The following is an 18,219-nucleotide window of genomic DNA, read 5'->3' as shown; positions in this document are numbered from 1 at the left end:
AGATAGCTTGGCTAGTTATAAGATTCTGCTCAGTCCATTCGATACTGATACGGAAAAAAGAGGTTTATGTGTTAGTCGCTGTACAGCTTCTGTGGAGTTCACTTCTTTTCCTTGTGCAAGTGCGTAGTATACTATTGCAAAAACATAGAACTAATAAAGATATTGTAGTTTAGTTTATCGGGAGTGGAAAAGTGAAAAGACTGTATTATGTTAAGTACGAATGTTTGAATAGCAGTGACTGGGAAAACTGTGATCGCCCATGAAGTGCAGGTACGTGACCAACGTAGCTGTAAGTTAAACCAGTATGCATGCAGTTCTCTTCCTTTCCCCTCCTGCCTCAATGAATATGCTGAGAAACTGGTTCACTCCATATCTGCTCTATTCGATTGTTCGCGCATAACACTGGCCAAGCTATCTAAACACAACAGCGACAGGAAGTAATTGTACGTACATTATAATATTTCAATACGAGGATTTTTATGATTGTAATACAAATCATTCTAAAAGTTTGAAAATAGTTGACTTTTATGACTTAATAGAAGTCTGCAATCTGTTACATTGTAAATTATACGCAGATACTTAACCCTTAATACGAATAAATTTACGTAGTAAGCCAGCTGGTTTGTACACATTGACAGGAGATGACTGTACAGGCCATCTCTCAGCAATAATCGGCTGTCAGACTGTCATGTGAGCTGACAAGCTTAGTTATAGTCTACACACGTGGCAAAATTCCAGATTTTACATTGCAATTCCACACGAATATTTAGGCGTATTATGCTTCCTGTCACATCACACTCTGCAGTCGGTCTGTACTAATCAGAGCTTGACAGCTAAACATCTGACGTGTTCACAACAGTTTAGGACTGATACAGGTCAAATTATTATCCCTTTTGTATTGGAGTAATACAGACTTGTTTTTAAGTTTATTTATACATGCTTTAACATCAGGTCATATCGTGTGTATGGGATGTGTGGGTATGTCAATAGGTCATGAACTATTGTAGAGATTTTACTTGTAAGGATAATAGAAAAATACAAATGTTGTACGACAAACAAACAACAATAAGCGAAACAGAATATAATAGCGACATGACGAATCTCTCGACCTGATCAGAAGTTACGTACTTTAAAGATAGAGTATTTTACTAAATATTTGTGTCGACCCAGATCACCTGACCTAACTCCACAAGATTATTTATTTTTGGGTTATCTTAAAAATACAGTTTATAAGAATTGATCACGAAGTTGACGATTAGAAGTACACAATATACACTGATAAAAATGTTTAGAATATTTCAGATCCTTTTATTTCTGAATCAGATGTGCAGTGCGTGAGTTGACAGCGAAATGAGTGTAGTGCTGAAAGGTACTTGTGCATGTATGAACATATCATACTCGGTGTCCACACCTGTGGAGTAACGGTCAGGGTGCCTAGCCGCGAAACCAGGTGGCCCGGGTTCGAATCCCGGTCGGGGCAAGTTACCTGGTTGAGGTTTTTCCGGGGTTTTCCCTCAAACCCAATACGAGCAAATGCTGGGTAACTTTCGGTGCTGGACCCCGGACTCATTTCACCGGCATTGTCACCTTCATTTCATTCAGACGTTAAATACCTGAGATGTTGATACACCGTCGTAAAATAACCCAATTAATAAATAAATCGTACTCGGTTTTAGTTCGAACTTAGTATTATTACTATTATTAATTGTGTTTATTATTAATTGTCGTTATTGAGTGTAATTAGTTAGTGAATACATACACACATACACAATCCACTCTGTAAAACGCCTTTTCTAGGTCCACAAATACTATATACAATTCTTTATTCTTCTCTAAGTATCTTTCGCCGGTTGTTTGTGGCAGTCCAATTGCATCTCTCGTATCTTGTCCCTTCCTGAAGCCAAACTGCTCTTCTTCGAACTGTTCTTCCATCTTCCAAGATGGATAAAGTCGATTCAGTATTCGCAGGAGAATCTTCGCCGAGTGCGATATCAAGCTAATAGTCCTAAACTCGTTACATTTTTTGGCATTATTTTTTCTTCGGTATTGGCAGCAACACTGTCTCCATAAGTTCTTCAGATCATTCGCCTTTTTCATATATTTCGTTGCATAAAGATAGAATTTTCTTTTTGTCTTCACCCAAGCATTTCACTAATTATATCATAATCACTGAAATAATTGGAATTAACGGATGTGTGTAAGGCATAAAAATGTATTTTTAATATCTACTATGATGGTAAGCAAGATACTTTGTCCCAGAGATCTTTTATGTTTAGAAGGAAGGTGCAACTTCGTAGTTTATATAAAAAGAAGTAGGAAGAGTTTAAAAATCACCCTTTTTATTTTTATTTGAATCACTCCGTATTCCTAATGACCCAAATTTCCTTGTAAATATGAAGTTCCTGCTCCTAGACATCATCAAAATTTCATACTTTTTAAATCCAGTTTTGGTTAGCCCTAATTGACTTAGCGTCATTCATCCGAGTGGCCCCACCTAGGAATTGCATGTGTAGTTCTATTTGTCGTTGGGTTAGCGTTACCCTCTGTGCATAAAGGGAGGCAAACTACATAACACAGCATGGTAGTGATTAACGGAGCAATGTAGAATTACCTCGCGAAAACCTACTGCCACAAACTTCACTGGGATTCGAACCTGGGCTACTAGCGTGGAAAGCTGACGCTCTAGTCCTAGCAGTTCGGCTAAGGTGCGATCTTTCCTTACGAATGATTTGCGGAAATGTTGTTGTTGTGGAAGTTGAAACGTAATCCGATTTAATTACATTACATTCTGGAAAACATTAGTGTTGGTAAAATGTGTCCAGTGTGGGTGTAAAGATATTGTCAATAGAAGCTCTGAATTCAGTTTGTCAAATAGCGTAGCTTTATTTTTCGAGCTGCCCTAGAGAGATAGAAAAATGACATCCTGAACAAGAACAAAAAAGTTGCCTGTTTTATTTAAATAGGCCCACACTTCTAATAGCGCCACTTTAATTAGACAGGAAAATAAATATTTTCCTTATTCAAGTACCAATATACTGAAACCTTATAAATATGGTCGTAATTAACGGAATATTTTTCTACCTGAAAATCAGGAAAGGAAAGTAAATATTAGTCGTTTTGGAAAAGTGCTTGTAAACAGCTAAACACGTGTGAAGATTATCAACTAAATGTAACATTTTTTCCATAACTACACTAGCAAAGCCATCTCAATTAGAGTCGTGCATAACCGGTTACGAAAGATAGAAAAGACATATTGCTACTGAACGCCTGGCGTTATAGACAGTACGCGAAGCTCTTGCGTCTCGCGGAGTAGTCCAATGTTCGGTTTAACGAATGTCCGAGTCTCACTCGGGTGGACGGCTCTGGGTCATGAAAGACATATTGATTGGTTCGTGCGTTCGTTCAGCAATCCAGGTAATGCAACAACACGCATAATGAAGCTACAATCATTAGAGCTTGAGAGTGCATTTATTTTTGTTAATAACTTTCATCTTCTTAAAAATGATTTATTAGTGAAATAATAATACATCCACTTAGAATAATTAAAAGGCATAGGCTATATTTACAACTACTCTTTCAGAGGTAGCCTATGCATTTTGAATTTAAAGTATGAACATTACAATAGCAAGTGTGTACATATTTGCTCTTCTATTTTGTAAGTAATTTTAATTTATTATTTTCTTGTAATATTCTTCAAACAAACTTGCTTACTTAGTTACTTACTTATGGCTTTTAAGGAACCCGGAGGTTCATTGCCGCCCTCACATAAGCCCGCTATCGGTCCCTATCCTGTGCAAGATTAATCCAGTCTCTATCATCATATCCCACTTCCCTCAAATTTATTTTTATATTATCTTCCCATCTACGTCTCGGTCTCCCCAAAGGTCTTTTTCCCTGCGGCCTCTCAACTAACACACTATATGCATTTCTGGATTCGCTCATACGTGCTGCATGCCCTGCCCATCTCAAACGTCTGGATTTAATGTGCCTTAACTATGTCAGGTGAAGAATACAATGCGTGCAGTTCTGCGTTGTGTAACTTTCTCTATTCTCCTGTAACTTCAATCCTCTTAGCCCCAAATATTTTCCTAAGAATTTCAAGCTAACACTTTTTTTAATTAGGAAAAGTAAATTTCCTTCAATTGTTACTCCATTTGTGTAGTTACAAAAGTCATCAGAGTTTCTGTATGATGAAATGCGCTCGGTATTCTGTCCTATATATCTGTGGTTCTGTCTAGCCAGGCACAACCGCTTCAAGGCCGGATATTCGAACGAATGTCCAACCTCCCCGGTTGATCTGCGACCGGTCGAATATAAGCCTGTTCTAAGCGCTGTTCTGCAGCACTCTGATCCCAATCACTGCAGGTCCCGAAAGGTCTCAGTAGAGAATCGGAACCGAGTAGCAGTAGGGATGTCAGCCATACCTTCTGGACGTCTTTACTGCTAAGAAAACACAAAGATATCCACTTACATTACGTACTGAGGAAATCGCAGACTCTTAGTGCGGCCGGAAGCATTAGATCAATGGAAAAAAATCCATGACCCCATCGGGGATCGAATTTGCCACTTAGGTTTGTACTGCAGCGGGTCACGTTCTTGTAGGCCTATATCTACTTACAACTAACACGCAGAGCGTATCTGCAGGAATTAATAATATACAACAGATTAAAAAATTGTCTAACACTGATTGAGGTTATGGCTGAAATATAGGCTACAACTATTGGATTGGTGCATAAATTCCTACTATGAATAAATACTTGGTTGCTATGGAAACATAGACAGCAGATGAATGAGAGTATAGAAAAACGCTACAAACTTATGCACCAATCCAATATTATCAGGCAGTATATATCTCACTTGACCATATGTGTAAGAGGAAGAACAATATATTGTATGCATCTGAAGTCTTATTAGTGTAATATGTAGTGTAATCGGTGATGTATGCAATGTGGGGGGGAAGGAACTGGCCACCCTACCACATTATCTTCTGGCCTAGGTGCCGATATCACTTGTGAGGTTAAGACCTGACTTCGGACAGCCGACTAAACAACAACAAAAAATTATAAATTGATTACAATTACATTAAAATAGAAGAGCAAATATGTACACATTTACTATTGTAACGTTGATGCATTAAACTCAAAATATATAGGCTGTCTCTGAAAGAGTAGTTGTTAATATAGCCTATGTATTTTAATTATTCTAAGTGGTTGTATTATTATTTCTCTAATAAATCGTTTTTAGAGAGCTAAAAAGTTATTAACAAAAATAAAAGCACTCTCAAGTCTAATGATGCTTCATAATGCGTGCTTCAATCAATGAAGAGAGAGAGGAGGAAATATCAATTGAAAGGTACACGATGATAATCGCGTCCTTGCAACGATTCTTGGAACTCCTGGTTGGCTCAATATTATCGTCTTTCATGACCCAGAGCTGTCCACCCGATTGAGACTCTGACATTCGTTAAACCGAACATTGGACTACTCCGCGAGACGCAAGAGCTTCGCATACTGTCTAAAGCGCCAGGCGTTCTGTAGCACTATGTCTTTTCTATCTTTCGTAACTGGTTATGCACAACTCTAGTGAAAGCGGCACGACGCATGAAATGCATTTAATTAAGTAGGAGGTTAGAGAACATCGCTCAACAGTATGAAGAATACAAAAGGACAGGCCGTATGTTGTACTACCTATTACTACGTACTTGCGGGCATTGTAGTCGGAAAGTAACTAGTCTTGGATCGCTACGTACATCATGCAACATAGGTTGTGAATGGTAAGACAAAATTAGAATATTTAAAGGCTAATTAACTTTGGCGTCTAATCCTTAGGTGTAAAGTGGGGTGAATGATATATGTTAGAGGAAAATTCATTGGGTGAAATGTGTATGGGTGAATGCAGCTCGGGGCGAAAAAGTTGAGCGAAACAGACAATGGCGAATGCGGTTGCGGGCGAAAAAAACTTGGTGAAACGTCTAGGAATCAGATTTGTCTGTATGTGTCGAATGCGCATCAACATGCTTATGAAAAGGCACTTTTCATTGCCAATAAACCATGTTCTGAAATTTATCCAATTGTTAAAAATTTTATCGGTTGGTAAGTACGCAGGAAAACGTTCCTCTTTGAAATATTAAGACAATATACAGCAGAAGACAAGAATAAAGGAATACATCCACTTAAGATGCACGAAACCGAGAGTGGAAAAATGCGAAAGGAAGGGAAGCAATAAAGGAAGAAAAAAAGGACAGACAGACAGACATAACGAAAGGGATAGTAAGGCATTGTGAAATTAATTATATGGCCTGGACTGATAATCAGGAAAGAGACAAAGAAAATCGTATTATTTAAATATGTTGGTATATGTTATTTCATGACCTAATGCGAGCTAAAATTGAAGTTGAACTCTGTGTTTCACTCACACATTGGTGTTCATTAAGCTCGTTTATAAACTAACAACGTGTGAATGAAATTCATCAGCTCTGTTCCGCCCTGTTTCCTCTAATAAAAGTGATGGATATTAAAAATTGTACCTTATAAATTTCATAAATGAACAGTAATTGACATGAAATTTTATAAAACCCGGCGAATTATTTATGAATTATAAAATTAAGTTGCAATGTTTTACCCTGTCGTAATCAATTTTCAATACCACACAATTAAAATCTGTACTCTCACTAAATTAAAAACAGTTTTAATTTAACCCAGTTTTTAATATCAAAACGCTTCACTCTGGGAACCACTGTTTTTTGTGCCTGTGTTCGCAGTGGGAATATTGAAACCTCTGCACTAGAAGCCTGGTTATCAATTACTCCTGATTCCCAAAGGCTCTGTTTTTTAACACGGCGTACTGCGCATGCGCAGTAATTACCATTTAAATAAGTAGTCACCTCTCTACTCTCTGGTCGGTGTTAAAGGTCATAGTGCATATGTGGCGACATTTTACTTGACGAGACGTTAGAGATGTTTTTAAACTGTAACGGTTCCAGAGATTCTATGAATCTCCTGTTACTGTTTCGATCAGTTATTGTATCTCCCCATACAATGTCAGAAACTGATTGGAATTTATGAATCTCTTGTACACATCTCATGCCCAGTTTCTCGAATGTCGGACATCGATCCTTTAACGCTGTAGAATGGATAACTGAAGTTTTTGCATTTCTTAATTGCCAGATAGTCCTATCGGTTCGATAAGACGTCTGCTAACTTACAGGTCCGTTTCATTTTTCATTTAATTTATTGTATTCCATAGATCTTACATTAGCAAGGAAACTTTAAGATGTAGAACGAGTCAAAATTTTAGAAGATTATAATTGCAATTTTTACCATTTATTTTTTACAATTTCAATTTCAATATTTTACAATTTTTTGGCGAGATGAGATGAGACCGAGGATTTGCCAACAGATTACCTAGCATTTGCCTTATGGTTGGGGAAAACCTCGGAAAAAACCCAACCAGGTAATCAGACCAAACGGGGGTGAAGTGAAGTGAGGCCGAGAACTCGCCATAGACCACACGGCATCAGTCCTACGGTTGGGGGAAAACCTTGGGACAAACCATCCAGTCAGGCCAAACGGGGATCCGGCCCAAGCCCGAGTGCAGCTCCGGAACAGTAGACCAGCGAGTTTGCCGACTGAACTACATTGGTGGCTCAGCTAAAAGTATACAGTACATAGTTTATCAGATTATTAAATTTACAAACCCATCCGAGTATTCTTCAGTTGAGCTATAAAATATAATATATAGCAAGTAAGTTATTTCAAATTAAACTTAAAGAATTCAATCAGTTGAGATATACAAAAATTGATAATACATATCATGCAAATTACAAGCATAAACAATAATTCATCAGTTGAGCTATTCAGATTACTATTCAATTTACAGCCAAAGTATGCAAACACATACAATACATAGTAAAAAGCTAATTCAATTTGCAATCTTATTTCCGTTAAGCTATGCAAAATTTTACAATTCATATGAAGTAAATTAATTCAATTTATAAATCATAAACAATTCACCAGTTGAGCTATACAGACTACTATTCAGTTTACAGTATATACAATTCATCAGCCAAAGTATGCAAACACATGCAATACATAGTAAACAGCTAATTCAATTTGCAATATTATTTTCGTTAAGCTATGCAAAATTTTACAATTCATATCAAGTAAATTAATTCAATTTATAAATCATAAACAATTCACCAGTTGAGCTATACATACTACTATTCAGTTTACAGCATATACAATTCATCAATAGAGCTATACAGGCTACTATTCAATTTACAGCTTACATAATTTATTAGTTAAGCTATACAGATTACTATTCAGTTTAAAGCATATACAATTTTTCAGCAAAACTATACAGACATATGCAGTACCTAGCAAAAAGATTAATTCAATTTACAAGCATATTTTTGTTAAACTATACAAAAGTGTACAATTCATATCAAGTAGATTAATTCAATTTATAATCATGAACAATTCACCAGTTGAGCTATACAGATTACTATTCAATTTACAGCATATGCAATTCATCAGTTGAGCTATACAGACTACTATTCAGTTTAAAGCATATACAATTCATCAGCCAAACTGTACAGACATATACAATACATAGCAAAAACATTAATTTAATTTACAAGCATATTTTTGTTAAGCTATACAAAATTGTACAATACATATCAAGTAGATTAATTCAATTTGTAAACATAAGCAATTCATCAGAACCATACAGACTACTATTCAATTTACAGCATATACAATTCATCCATTTTGTAACTTCCGGGCGCGTGCGGATGATGAACATTCTAATACAGTGTAATGCAGCAGTTCTCAACCTTTTCCAATGACGTACCAATATTTTTAATTTAGAATATTAGCTGTATCACTAACTGAATTTATTATGGGGAAACGTCATGTGTCGATCGCCGGGGTCATAATTTGCATTTATATGCTCCAATACCAATAATTGATTGCTTTATATAGGCACGTTTAATTAAGAGACACTCCCTCTTTGAATTTATTCAGTGGTGTGTTCCATAAAATATACCTGCAGAAAAATGAAAGGCCTAACCCTATCTGTTGCATAATGGAAATGGTTAAATACTCAAAAATTAAATAATATACACATAGCATCCCTGCTGATGCTAGAATCTGTAACTGAAATAAATGAACACAATTTCAATGTGGAGGTTGTGCTTGTCTAGCAAAAAGCAACTTATGCCAGGTTTAGTTGAATTAATTTGAGTCTTAAATCAGAATCAGCATTGAACTTATTCCTGCACTTATTTTTAAAATAAATCGGAGAAGAAAACCCACATTCACAAAAGTAAGTAGTTGTGAACATCATAAATGAAGTGTCCACTGCAAGAATGATGGATGTCACTTTCCTGTCGAAAATGTACCAAGACTGTCAATGCATAGCTTAAGACATATAGAATGTACATACAGAGTTATATGGCATTAATAATGATAGTCATTGTCCAGTAATGATCGGAAAATCACAGTTAAGCTTCGAGCGCTAAGCATTTCAAACTTTCAATTGCTTCTCCTGCAAAATGTATTCCATATGACATCCATCATTCTTGCAGTGGACTCTTCAAATATTAATTTCCTCTTATCAACCAAAAGTCTTGATCACTTGCCTCAGACTTCCATCACAAGAGAGCTCGTTTTTGTCAGAAGTACCTAGTTAAGGATTCTGGCAAGGTGTCGACAGTAGGAAATGTGTCACTAATCCAAAAATTCTGAAGTCTCACATTATTGAATTCATTTTGTACTTAACTTTTTCATTGCCTGAAACTTTGAAAACAGACATGTTTTTGTATTTTATGATAATTCATATTATATTATTATTATTATTATTATTATTATTATTATTATTATTATTATTATTATTATGTTCACGTCCCCCATTTGAGAACCACTGTTAATGTATTGAGTTATGTTGATTAAAATCAAATTCCTATTCAGTCACCGAGCGTAGATAGGCTATTAGTGAAATTCAATTAAACAGGAAAGGAGTCTTTTCTAGTGGATTTGTTCATGATAGCACAATCTTCAATAGCTTCCATATTATAGATGCACTTGAAACTAAGAAATTTGATGGAATATTTCTTGGTGATAGTTCTTAACATTGTCATTCATACCTCATGACACCAGGAATATCCTAAATCCTAACACTGAAGGCATCGTATTGCTCATATGAAAAAAGATTATCTATTGAACATACATTTGATATCTGGAAAAGGAGATTTCCCTATTTATATCTATGGGCCTAAGAATTAAATTGAATAGTAATCAATAACAAAAGCATAAAATGTAAATTAGACTGACGTGGCATCTAGCGGATATTTGTAAAACTTGATCAACAAATCACAGATCGATAAGTTAGAAGCTGCTTTGTTCAAGAAACACAAGATTTAACAAATCGACAACTTTAACAAACCAATAGTAAACCAATAGATATCTCAGTGTTCGAGAAATCGGGCATCAATTTTTCTACACTATCTGGTTGCCTTCAAATACAGAGTGGGTGAAATGTCGCTTTCCTTACATTTAATTAGCCCTATATTCACTTTACAATTGATTACACATACCTTTACAGATATTGTTCAAACTGGAGGTCCTGTTTCTCGATATACAATTCACAACGTTTAGGCACTTATTTACAGATGACAGAACGTAACTGATGACTTTCATCGATTTTCACAAATGACTGTTCGATCATCTGTTGTAAATGATACAGATTCTGCGATTTTTGAGCAAAAACATTTTTCAAGATACCTCGCAGTGAAAAATCACATGGTTTCAGGTCGCATGATCTTGGTGGCCTTCTGTTGTGTCACGACTGCCAGTCCATTAATGAAATTGCTGGTTCAAGAAATTCCTCACTCCTACACCAAAATGAGATGGTGTTACATCGTGTTGCCATATCAAATGCTTATCGGAAAAACGAGGGCTGTTTTGAAGTTCAGGAATAATAACCTCTTGTAACATCTGAAGATATCTGTCGCTAGTAACCGTTCCTTAATAAAAGAATGGTCCTCTGACACCAGATATTTATTTGTTCAACTTATGACATCTGTATATGCGTGTAAGTATGAAACCTAAGAACAAATATAGGGGAAAGCGACTTTTAACCCAGCTTGTAAGTGTCCCTCTAGAATCTAGAAGTAGGTCGAAGCGAAATTAATTAAAAAACGGAATATGGCACCATTGGTTACATTTATAGTTTTCGTGTTTCTAGCACAACAAAATGTGTGCAAAGTAGCTGGGCATAACGTTCTTTCATGTAACATGTTTACCATAGTCTGAGCTCAATAGTTTACGTTGTGGGCAATCAGCAAGACATTTCTTAACATGGTAGCTATCGGAGTTCTTTCTCCTATGGACCATAGGAACATCTGTCTTGTGTAGTAGCTATGGTAGTTGTAGTCCTCGATTAGCCTGATTAACCTGGATTCCGAAATTCCTGATTACAACTCCACTGTTGGTCGTGATACGACACCACCTCCGGTGATAAGAATCCTAGCGGCATCAGCTTGTATTGTCCTACTTTTCAATTATTCCAACGGTACTAATCATGTCATCACGAGTTAAATATCTACATATGTACGGCATTTATTTGCATTTTGAAATATTTTTATTGAGCCATTCCTAATCGTTAGGCAAACGTGTTAAAAATTGTCTATTATACGGTAGCGTGCGAAAAATTATTTTAACATCAGCGTGAAAAGTATTTTCAATACTGACTTTCAAGTGTTTACGTCAATTACCGCTTTGTTTTCCAGCAGATATCACACAGGAGCAATCGCAACCGATCAATAAAGCGGCTTAAACAATGACAGGCCTTCTTTTAGAACTATTTTTGGTTAAGAGATTAACATAAAGTAAATAAATTACTTCAACAACTATATTTTTTATAATTAGGCCTATGTGAAACAATAATTTAATTAGGCATAGAAAACGAATGGATACTATGATTTAAACCGGGGACCTCTTGATCTACAGTCACATCGTCTACCACTGAGCTTTAACTGTGCTTAGTTGTTATATGTTAAAGTTTTACTATTACAATGAGAACAGTGCAGAAGTCTTGAGGTCTCTATACCAATACGAACAGCTATTCTAAAAATTAGTGTATGATATAGGGGAGAGTCGGGTAGTATCGGACATCGGGTAATATCGGACAGTGCGTTTCTTTCATCTACCACCATATGGTAGTACCTGAATGACATGGTTACGTTTCTGGATGCGACATCACAGAAACGTAACCATGTCAATCAGGTACTATCATCGTGTGGTAGATGAAAGAAACTCACTGTCCGATATTACCCGCTGTCCGATACTACCCGACTCTCCCCTACATTTTAAAAAAGGTTTTATTTTGACATCTTTAACACTTGTATCGTAAACAAGTATTTATTCCCCTCACATTTTACTTTTTCATACTATAAAAACTAAAAATAGGCCTATTTCTCTATTAAAACACAATGCCACTTTTAATATGTGCTGAAACAATGTAAACACAATTGCAAGTTGCCATGGTAAACAGTAAAAGACAAACCAATCAGTTGTATAGATTCATATTTACTCAGTATTTTATTACAAATCGTTTACAAAGATAAAACATAACTCTTATATTCCTTGGACAATTTTTTGTGTTGCTAAGATCTATGTGAAGTTTGTAATGTTTGAGAATTTAACTTATTTCCGTATGATGTTGGAGACCAGATAATTTCAATTCAATACTTTAAATATTAATTGCCTAGGATAATTTCAATTCAATACTTTAAATATTCATTGCCTAGTATAATTTTATTTTACTTCCCGTTGCTTTCTGTCTTAAAAACACGACTCACATTTTGTATGAGTAACATTCCTTCGTCGAAGAACTGCAGAGTATGGATGTTATATGCCAGCTTTCCCCCTCCTCAGTCGTCTACCAGTCTCTTCCCGCATACCACCGCCACGATACTTAGGGCCTAACCCATGTAAGATCAAGTGTGCTCGACTGTTATGGTTATCCTCACTAACTTAACATACCTAGTTACTAATTAATTCCACTCTACACGTGCCTCCACCTCAGAAATACTATCACTAATACGGCAATAATTTTATGTCAGTGAATAGAGAGGCTTTTTAATAATCATCAGTATTAATATCTTTAACCATGACATGAATTAAAACCCACCGACATAGTTCAGGCGGAAGCGCGTTTGCCTGCTGACTCAGAGATCCACTGAGATGTGGGTTTGATTCACGCTTGGGTTGACTGTTTTTCTTCTTTTTTTTTTACTGTTCTAGTGTTTCAATAGGTTTGTAGTTTCCTGTAATTTTGTGGCTTCATTATGCTTGAGATAAGTATTATGCATCTGAATTTATCTAATGTGTCCTAGAAGTACAATTAATTACCTGCTAAGTTGAGTATAAAAATATTCTGTTACTTTGCTTCCATGACTATTCAGAGCTAAACTAATTTAATGGGGTATTCACACGCGGTTCTCGTTTCTAATACTCCTCCTGCATTCCAACATTCAATGAGAAGAATTAAGGTTTTGTGGTGAATTCGGTGAAGACAGTGAATTCTGATATCGTTGTGTCCTTTGTTCTGGATGGGTTCAGTCAGATTGCAGTGGTGCTGAAACTGTTCAAAATTTCATTTGTGACTTTTGTCAATCCACATGAAAGAAATTATTTTAGTTTTAGGTTTATCTAATTTTTGCATACTCTTGGCAAATATTCATTCTATAACTACTAATACGTGTACATATTCCAATTGCATTTGTATCTGCGTACTATTGCCTCAACTGCCTGTGTCCCATTTCCCTCTTGGTATGGTAATTGCATGCATTACAACTTTTTCTTATATCAATAGAAAATAATGTTGTTTAGAAATACATTTCGTAACCTGTATATATTATTAGAACCTAATTGTTTTACTATGTCTGAAAGTTCCAGTGTTACATTAAAATTATCTTGAAATTTATAACAATAGGAATATACTGGGTGTTCATTTCAAAGTGTGTCATGACGTCACTGTTGTTGGGTCACCGATTTGAAGCGAGTTTCAGCTTATATGTTAGAGAAGTTGCCTATTATTCAAGGCGTTCTTCAATCTGAACTTGAGAACGTGTACGGTATAACTTGAACGTCGTAGCAACAGATGGCGGTCTGTACGGTCTGTGTACTACCATAACCTCTTTCGAACTGTGTTTTGCGCCGGCAAGTCGTACGCAGGGTATTTGTTATCATCGGTTGCGTACGGTAACATTCCACAACACAAATCAAATGCTCCGTGTCCATGTTTACCGTCGAAGTTAATGTCAACAAATACGTAAGTAATCGTCTTAACCCTCTCCCCATATCCCGACAGTACTTATTTCCAAACAGTTCACATTCCTGTCACTACTGGCGTTACCGTACGTATCGGTACGTACTCTTCAGAATGAACGCCGTACTTGCTAGGCAACTTCTCTGCCTCTTAGGTTATACACCTCTGAGGAAGTGTAGGAAGATTGAATTCTCTAGGCTCATCGGCTAGCCACATGACTGCATACAGCGAGCCATGACACATTTTGAACTGAACACCCAGTAGGTGCGTGCAATTAGCCCACTCTACTCTAACGAGAACTGCCATTATCTTGTACAATTTGAGAGTAATTTCAGTGCTATTTTTCTTTTTAAAGTTCTTCTAATGGTGCTGCATAGATTTTGAAATATGTTTAATTTATTCTCCAAGTTTTATGTTTATACTTATTGTGCAACCTTAATATTTGAGATTATTCACTTGATCGATCGGTTCACCAAATTCTAGACGTGCTCTCTTGTTTCAGAGGATGTGGCTGCTGAGCGGCAGATGTTACAGCCGAGCCCGTCTGGACGGCAAAACTGCGGTCGTCACTGGAGCTAACTGCGGAATCGGCAAATCGACGGCTTTGGACTTCGTGCGCAGAGGTGTGTTACCCATCTGCCCGGGAATCCCACATATCAGACCTACAAACCTCCTGACGTTTCGCGAGCGCCAGTGACGTCACAATTACACTCCCCTTCTGTCTCTCTCAGCGGCAGTAGTTTTAAAACTGTGGAGCGTGACCCTTTACCTGAGATTGGTTTGATAGGGAGATATAGAAAGCTTCTTAATAATAATAATAATAATAATAATAATAATAATAATAATAATAAATATAATAATAGTAATAAATATAAATATAATCAGATTGCATCAAATGGATTTAAAAGTCACAAAATATAGAAAAATAAGTTGAGTCAGCGTATATAATCATACTCGCTGAGTTTATATCAGTTTTTTCACATTAGTGAAATAGAAATTTAGTAAGTCAATATCTATTTTATTGTATTAGAGTACTTTCTTTCTTCTAATCTTTATACAATTTCTCCTGTTTCTATTCCCTTCCTAACATTTGTTTTTTTGACTATGATTATGTGTGTGTATTCCGCCTTTGCTTATCATACAATTAAATGAATGAATTAATTAGTCATATTTTTCATTAACGTTTTCGGTACGTAAATTGTACCATCTTCAGATGTATGTATATGATGCTAATTGTTAACCAAGCCTATGGGTACGTGTATCGTGGACTTAAATGATCAGTGTTTTTGTGCATACTGTGCTATGTCGGTGAAGTGTTGCCATGATTACATAAGTGATTACCTTAACTCTTATATACTATTTGCTGGTACAACACTTTATCAAAATTGAATTAGGATGTTTCAGTCAATATTTAAAACACTATTTAAAAAACACTGTTTAAAAACTGTTTAAAAAACACATAGTTTGTACATCACTTTAAATATATGAAGTATGTGATCACTTATTGTGTGGTGTTTGCCGGTGTGAAGTTAAATGAGGCAGTTGTGGTGATCTTGTTATTTAGCGTTGAGCTGGACGCAGTATCGTTAACATGGCTATGTTTGCTAAAAGTGATGTTGAGACTCTTCTATAATAGTTGATGGCATTGCTGTGATTTGTACCCATAGATGTAATGTTATAACAGAGTGAAGGTTGTCAAGTCCATGGATTTAGTATCGCCTGGCGTGTAGTTTTAACGTGTATTGGTCTGCTCGTGCTTGATGCTAGGCTGATACTAGAGCGATGGGCTTGCTCACATGCCATAAAAAAACATTCAATACATCCAACCACACATAAAATTAGCAAATTCCGTTTCCTCATTGATAGATTACTCACAACACCGCTAAATAAAGATAATTACAATAAAGAACTTAATTATATAAAGCAAATAGCCTTTGAAAATGGATACGAAAACCAACTAATTAACAACTTAATACAAAAGAGAAAAACAAAACTACATAAAAAAGAATTCACAACATTACAGCCTGAGAAAACACAAAACAAAAAACAATGGCATAGTCTAACATATTACGGCAAGATTTCAAACAAACTTAGTAACTTTTTTAAAAAACAAAATATTAACATAGCCCCTCGTACCAACAACAAACTAAACAACATAATTCCCAATAATACCAACCACAATGAACCCCTCCTAAACAGTGGCATATACCAGTTAAACTGCAAAAATTGCACCAAAACATATATAGGACAGACCCGGCGCAACTTCAAAATAAGATTTCGGGAACACACCTCTGACTTCGTTTATAATAGAAACAGATCTAAATTCGCACAACACCTCATAGATGAAAACCACGAACTCGCAAATATTAATGACACTCTGAAAATACTAAAAATCACAAACGACCCCACAATAGAAACGGCGGAACAATTTCATATTATAAAAGAACACAACTCAGGAAAACCCCTACTAAATGAACAAATAGCCAACATAAATAATCCACTCTTCAATTTATTCAAACTATTCCCGCCCAAACAATCACGCACACAGATTTTACCGATCCCCCCCCTCTACTTCCGGTTAAAGACAATATAACTAAAAAAATACTGTGAGCAAGCCCATCGCTCTAGTATCAGCCTAGCATCAAGCACGAGCAGACCAATACACGTTAAAACTACACGCCAGGCGATACTAAATCCATGGACTTGACAACCTTCACTCTGTTATAACATTACATCTATGGGTACAAATCACAGCAATGCCATCAACTATTATAGAAGAGTCTCAACATCACTTTTAGCAAACATAGCCATGTTAACGATACTGCGTCCAGCTCAACGCTAAATAACAAGATCACCACAACTGCCTCATTTAACTTCACACCGGCAAACACCACACAATAAGTGATCACATACTTCATATATTTAAAGTGATGTACAAACTATGTGTTTTTTAAACAGTTTTTAAACAGTGTTTTTTAAATAGTGTTTTAAATATTGACTGAAACATCCTAATTCAATTTTGATAAAGTGTTGTACCAGCAAATAGTATATAAGAGTTAAGGTAATCACTTATGTAATCATGGCAACACTTCACCGACATAGCACAGTATGCACAAAAACACTGATCATTTAAGTCCACGATACATGTACCCATAGGCTTGGTTAACAATTAGCATCATATACATACATCTGAAGATGGTACAATTTACGTACCGAAAACGTTAATGAAAAATATGACTAATTAATTCATTCATTTAATTGTATGATAAGCAAAGGCAGAATACACACACATAATCATAGTCAAATTGTGATAGCTTATCGGTATATCTTCAACATGAAATTCATTTGTTTTTTTGTTTGCCAACATTTCAAACTGAAAATTCTTTACGTTACTATAAAACATGCTTTGCGATCGTCATTTGTTTACAGCATAGACAGTCAACTGAAAATGGCGGCTCCGTTCAAACGTTTTGGTGAAGCTAACATTAGTGAAATAGAATTTCAGTAAGTCAATTAATATTTTATTGTATTAGAGTGCTTTATTTCTTTTAATCTTTATATATTTTCTTCTAATCGTGTAATAGTCAATTAAATCCCACTCAAGTTTTGATTTTCTCTAGATAAATCAAAACATCTAGTGAGATTACTGTTGATCAAATAATTTGTGATCGGATTCACCCCTCCTATTGAGGTGACACCAATCAATAACAAAAGTTAAAAAAAAAAAAATGAAGTTTAAAACAATGGTGGATATTTATGTTCAGTACACAGGATTCTAAAATAATTGGGAATTATAAAAGTAAATCGGCGCTTCGTTAGGATGTAACTTTCTATGGTTAACGCCTAGATAACGGACAATTTTGATCGGATTCATCCCGCATTATGCTA

At 35.8% G+C, this 18,219-nt stretch overlaps 1 protein-coding gene across 2 annotated transcripts in view; it reads left to right on the top strand.

Annotated features, from left to right (window-relative positions):
• LOC138710606 (retinol dehydrogenase 13-like) overlaps positions 1-18,219 on the top strand; it is a 160,296-nt gene that overhangs the window by 42,408 nt on the left and 99,669 nt on the right. For both annotated transcript variants that reach the window (XM_069841611.1, XM_069841610.1), the window contains exon 2: positions 14,834-14,954. In XM_069841611.1, the coding sequence (XP_069697712.1) occupies positions 14,834-14,954 (121 nt within the window). The remainder of the gene's footprint in view (positions 1-14,833; positions 14,955-18,219) is intronic.

The sequence above is a fragment of the Periplaneta americana genome, chromosome 12, assembly GCF_040183065.1.
Source record: "Periplaneta americana isolate PAMFEO1 chromosome 12, P.americana_PAMFEO1_priV1, whole genome shotgun sequence".
NCBI classification, from domain to species: Eukaryota; Metazoa; Arthropoda; class Insecta; order Blattodea; family Blattidae; genus Periplaneta; species Periplaneta americana.
Note: the sequence above shows the minus strand (reverse complement) of the source record. Positions and strands in the feature narration are given on the sequence as shown.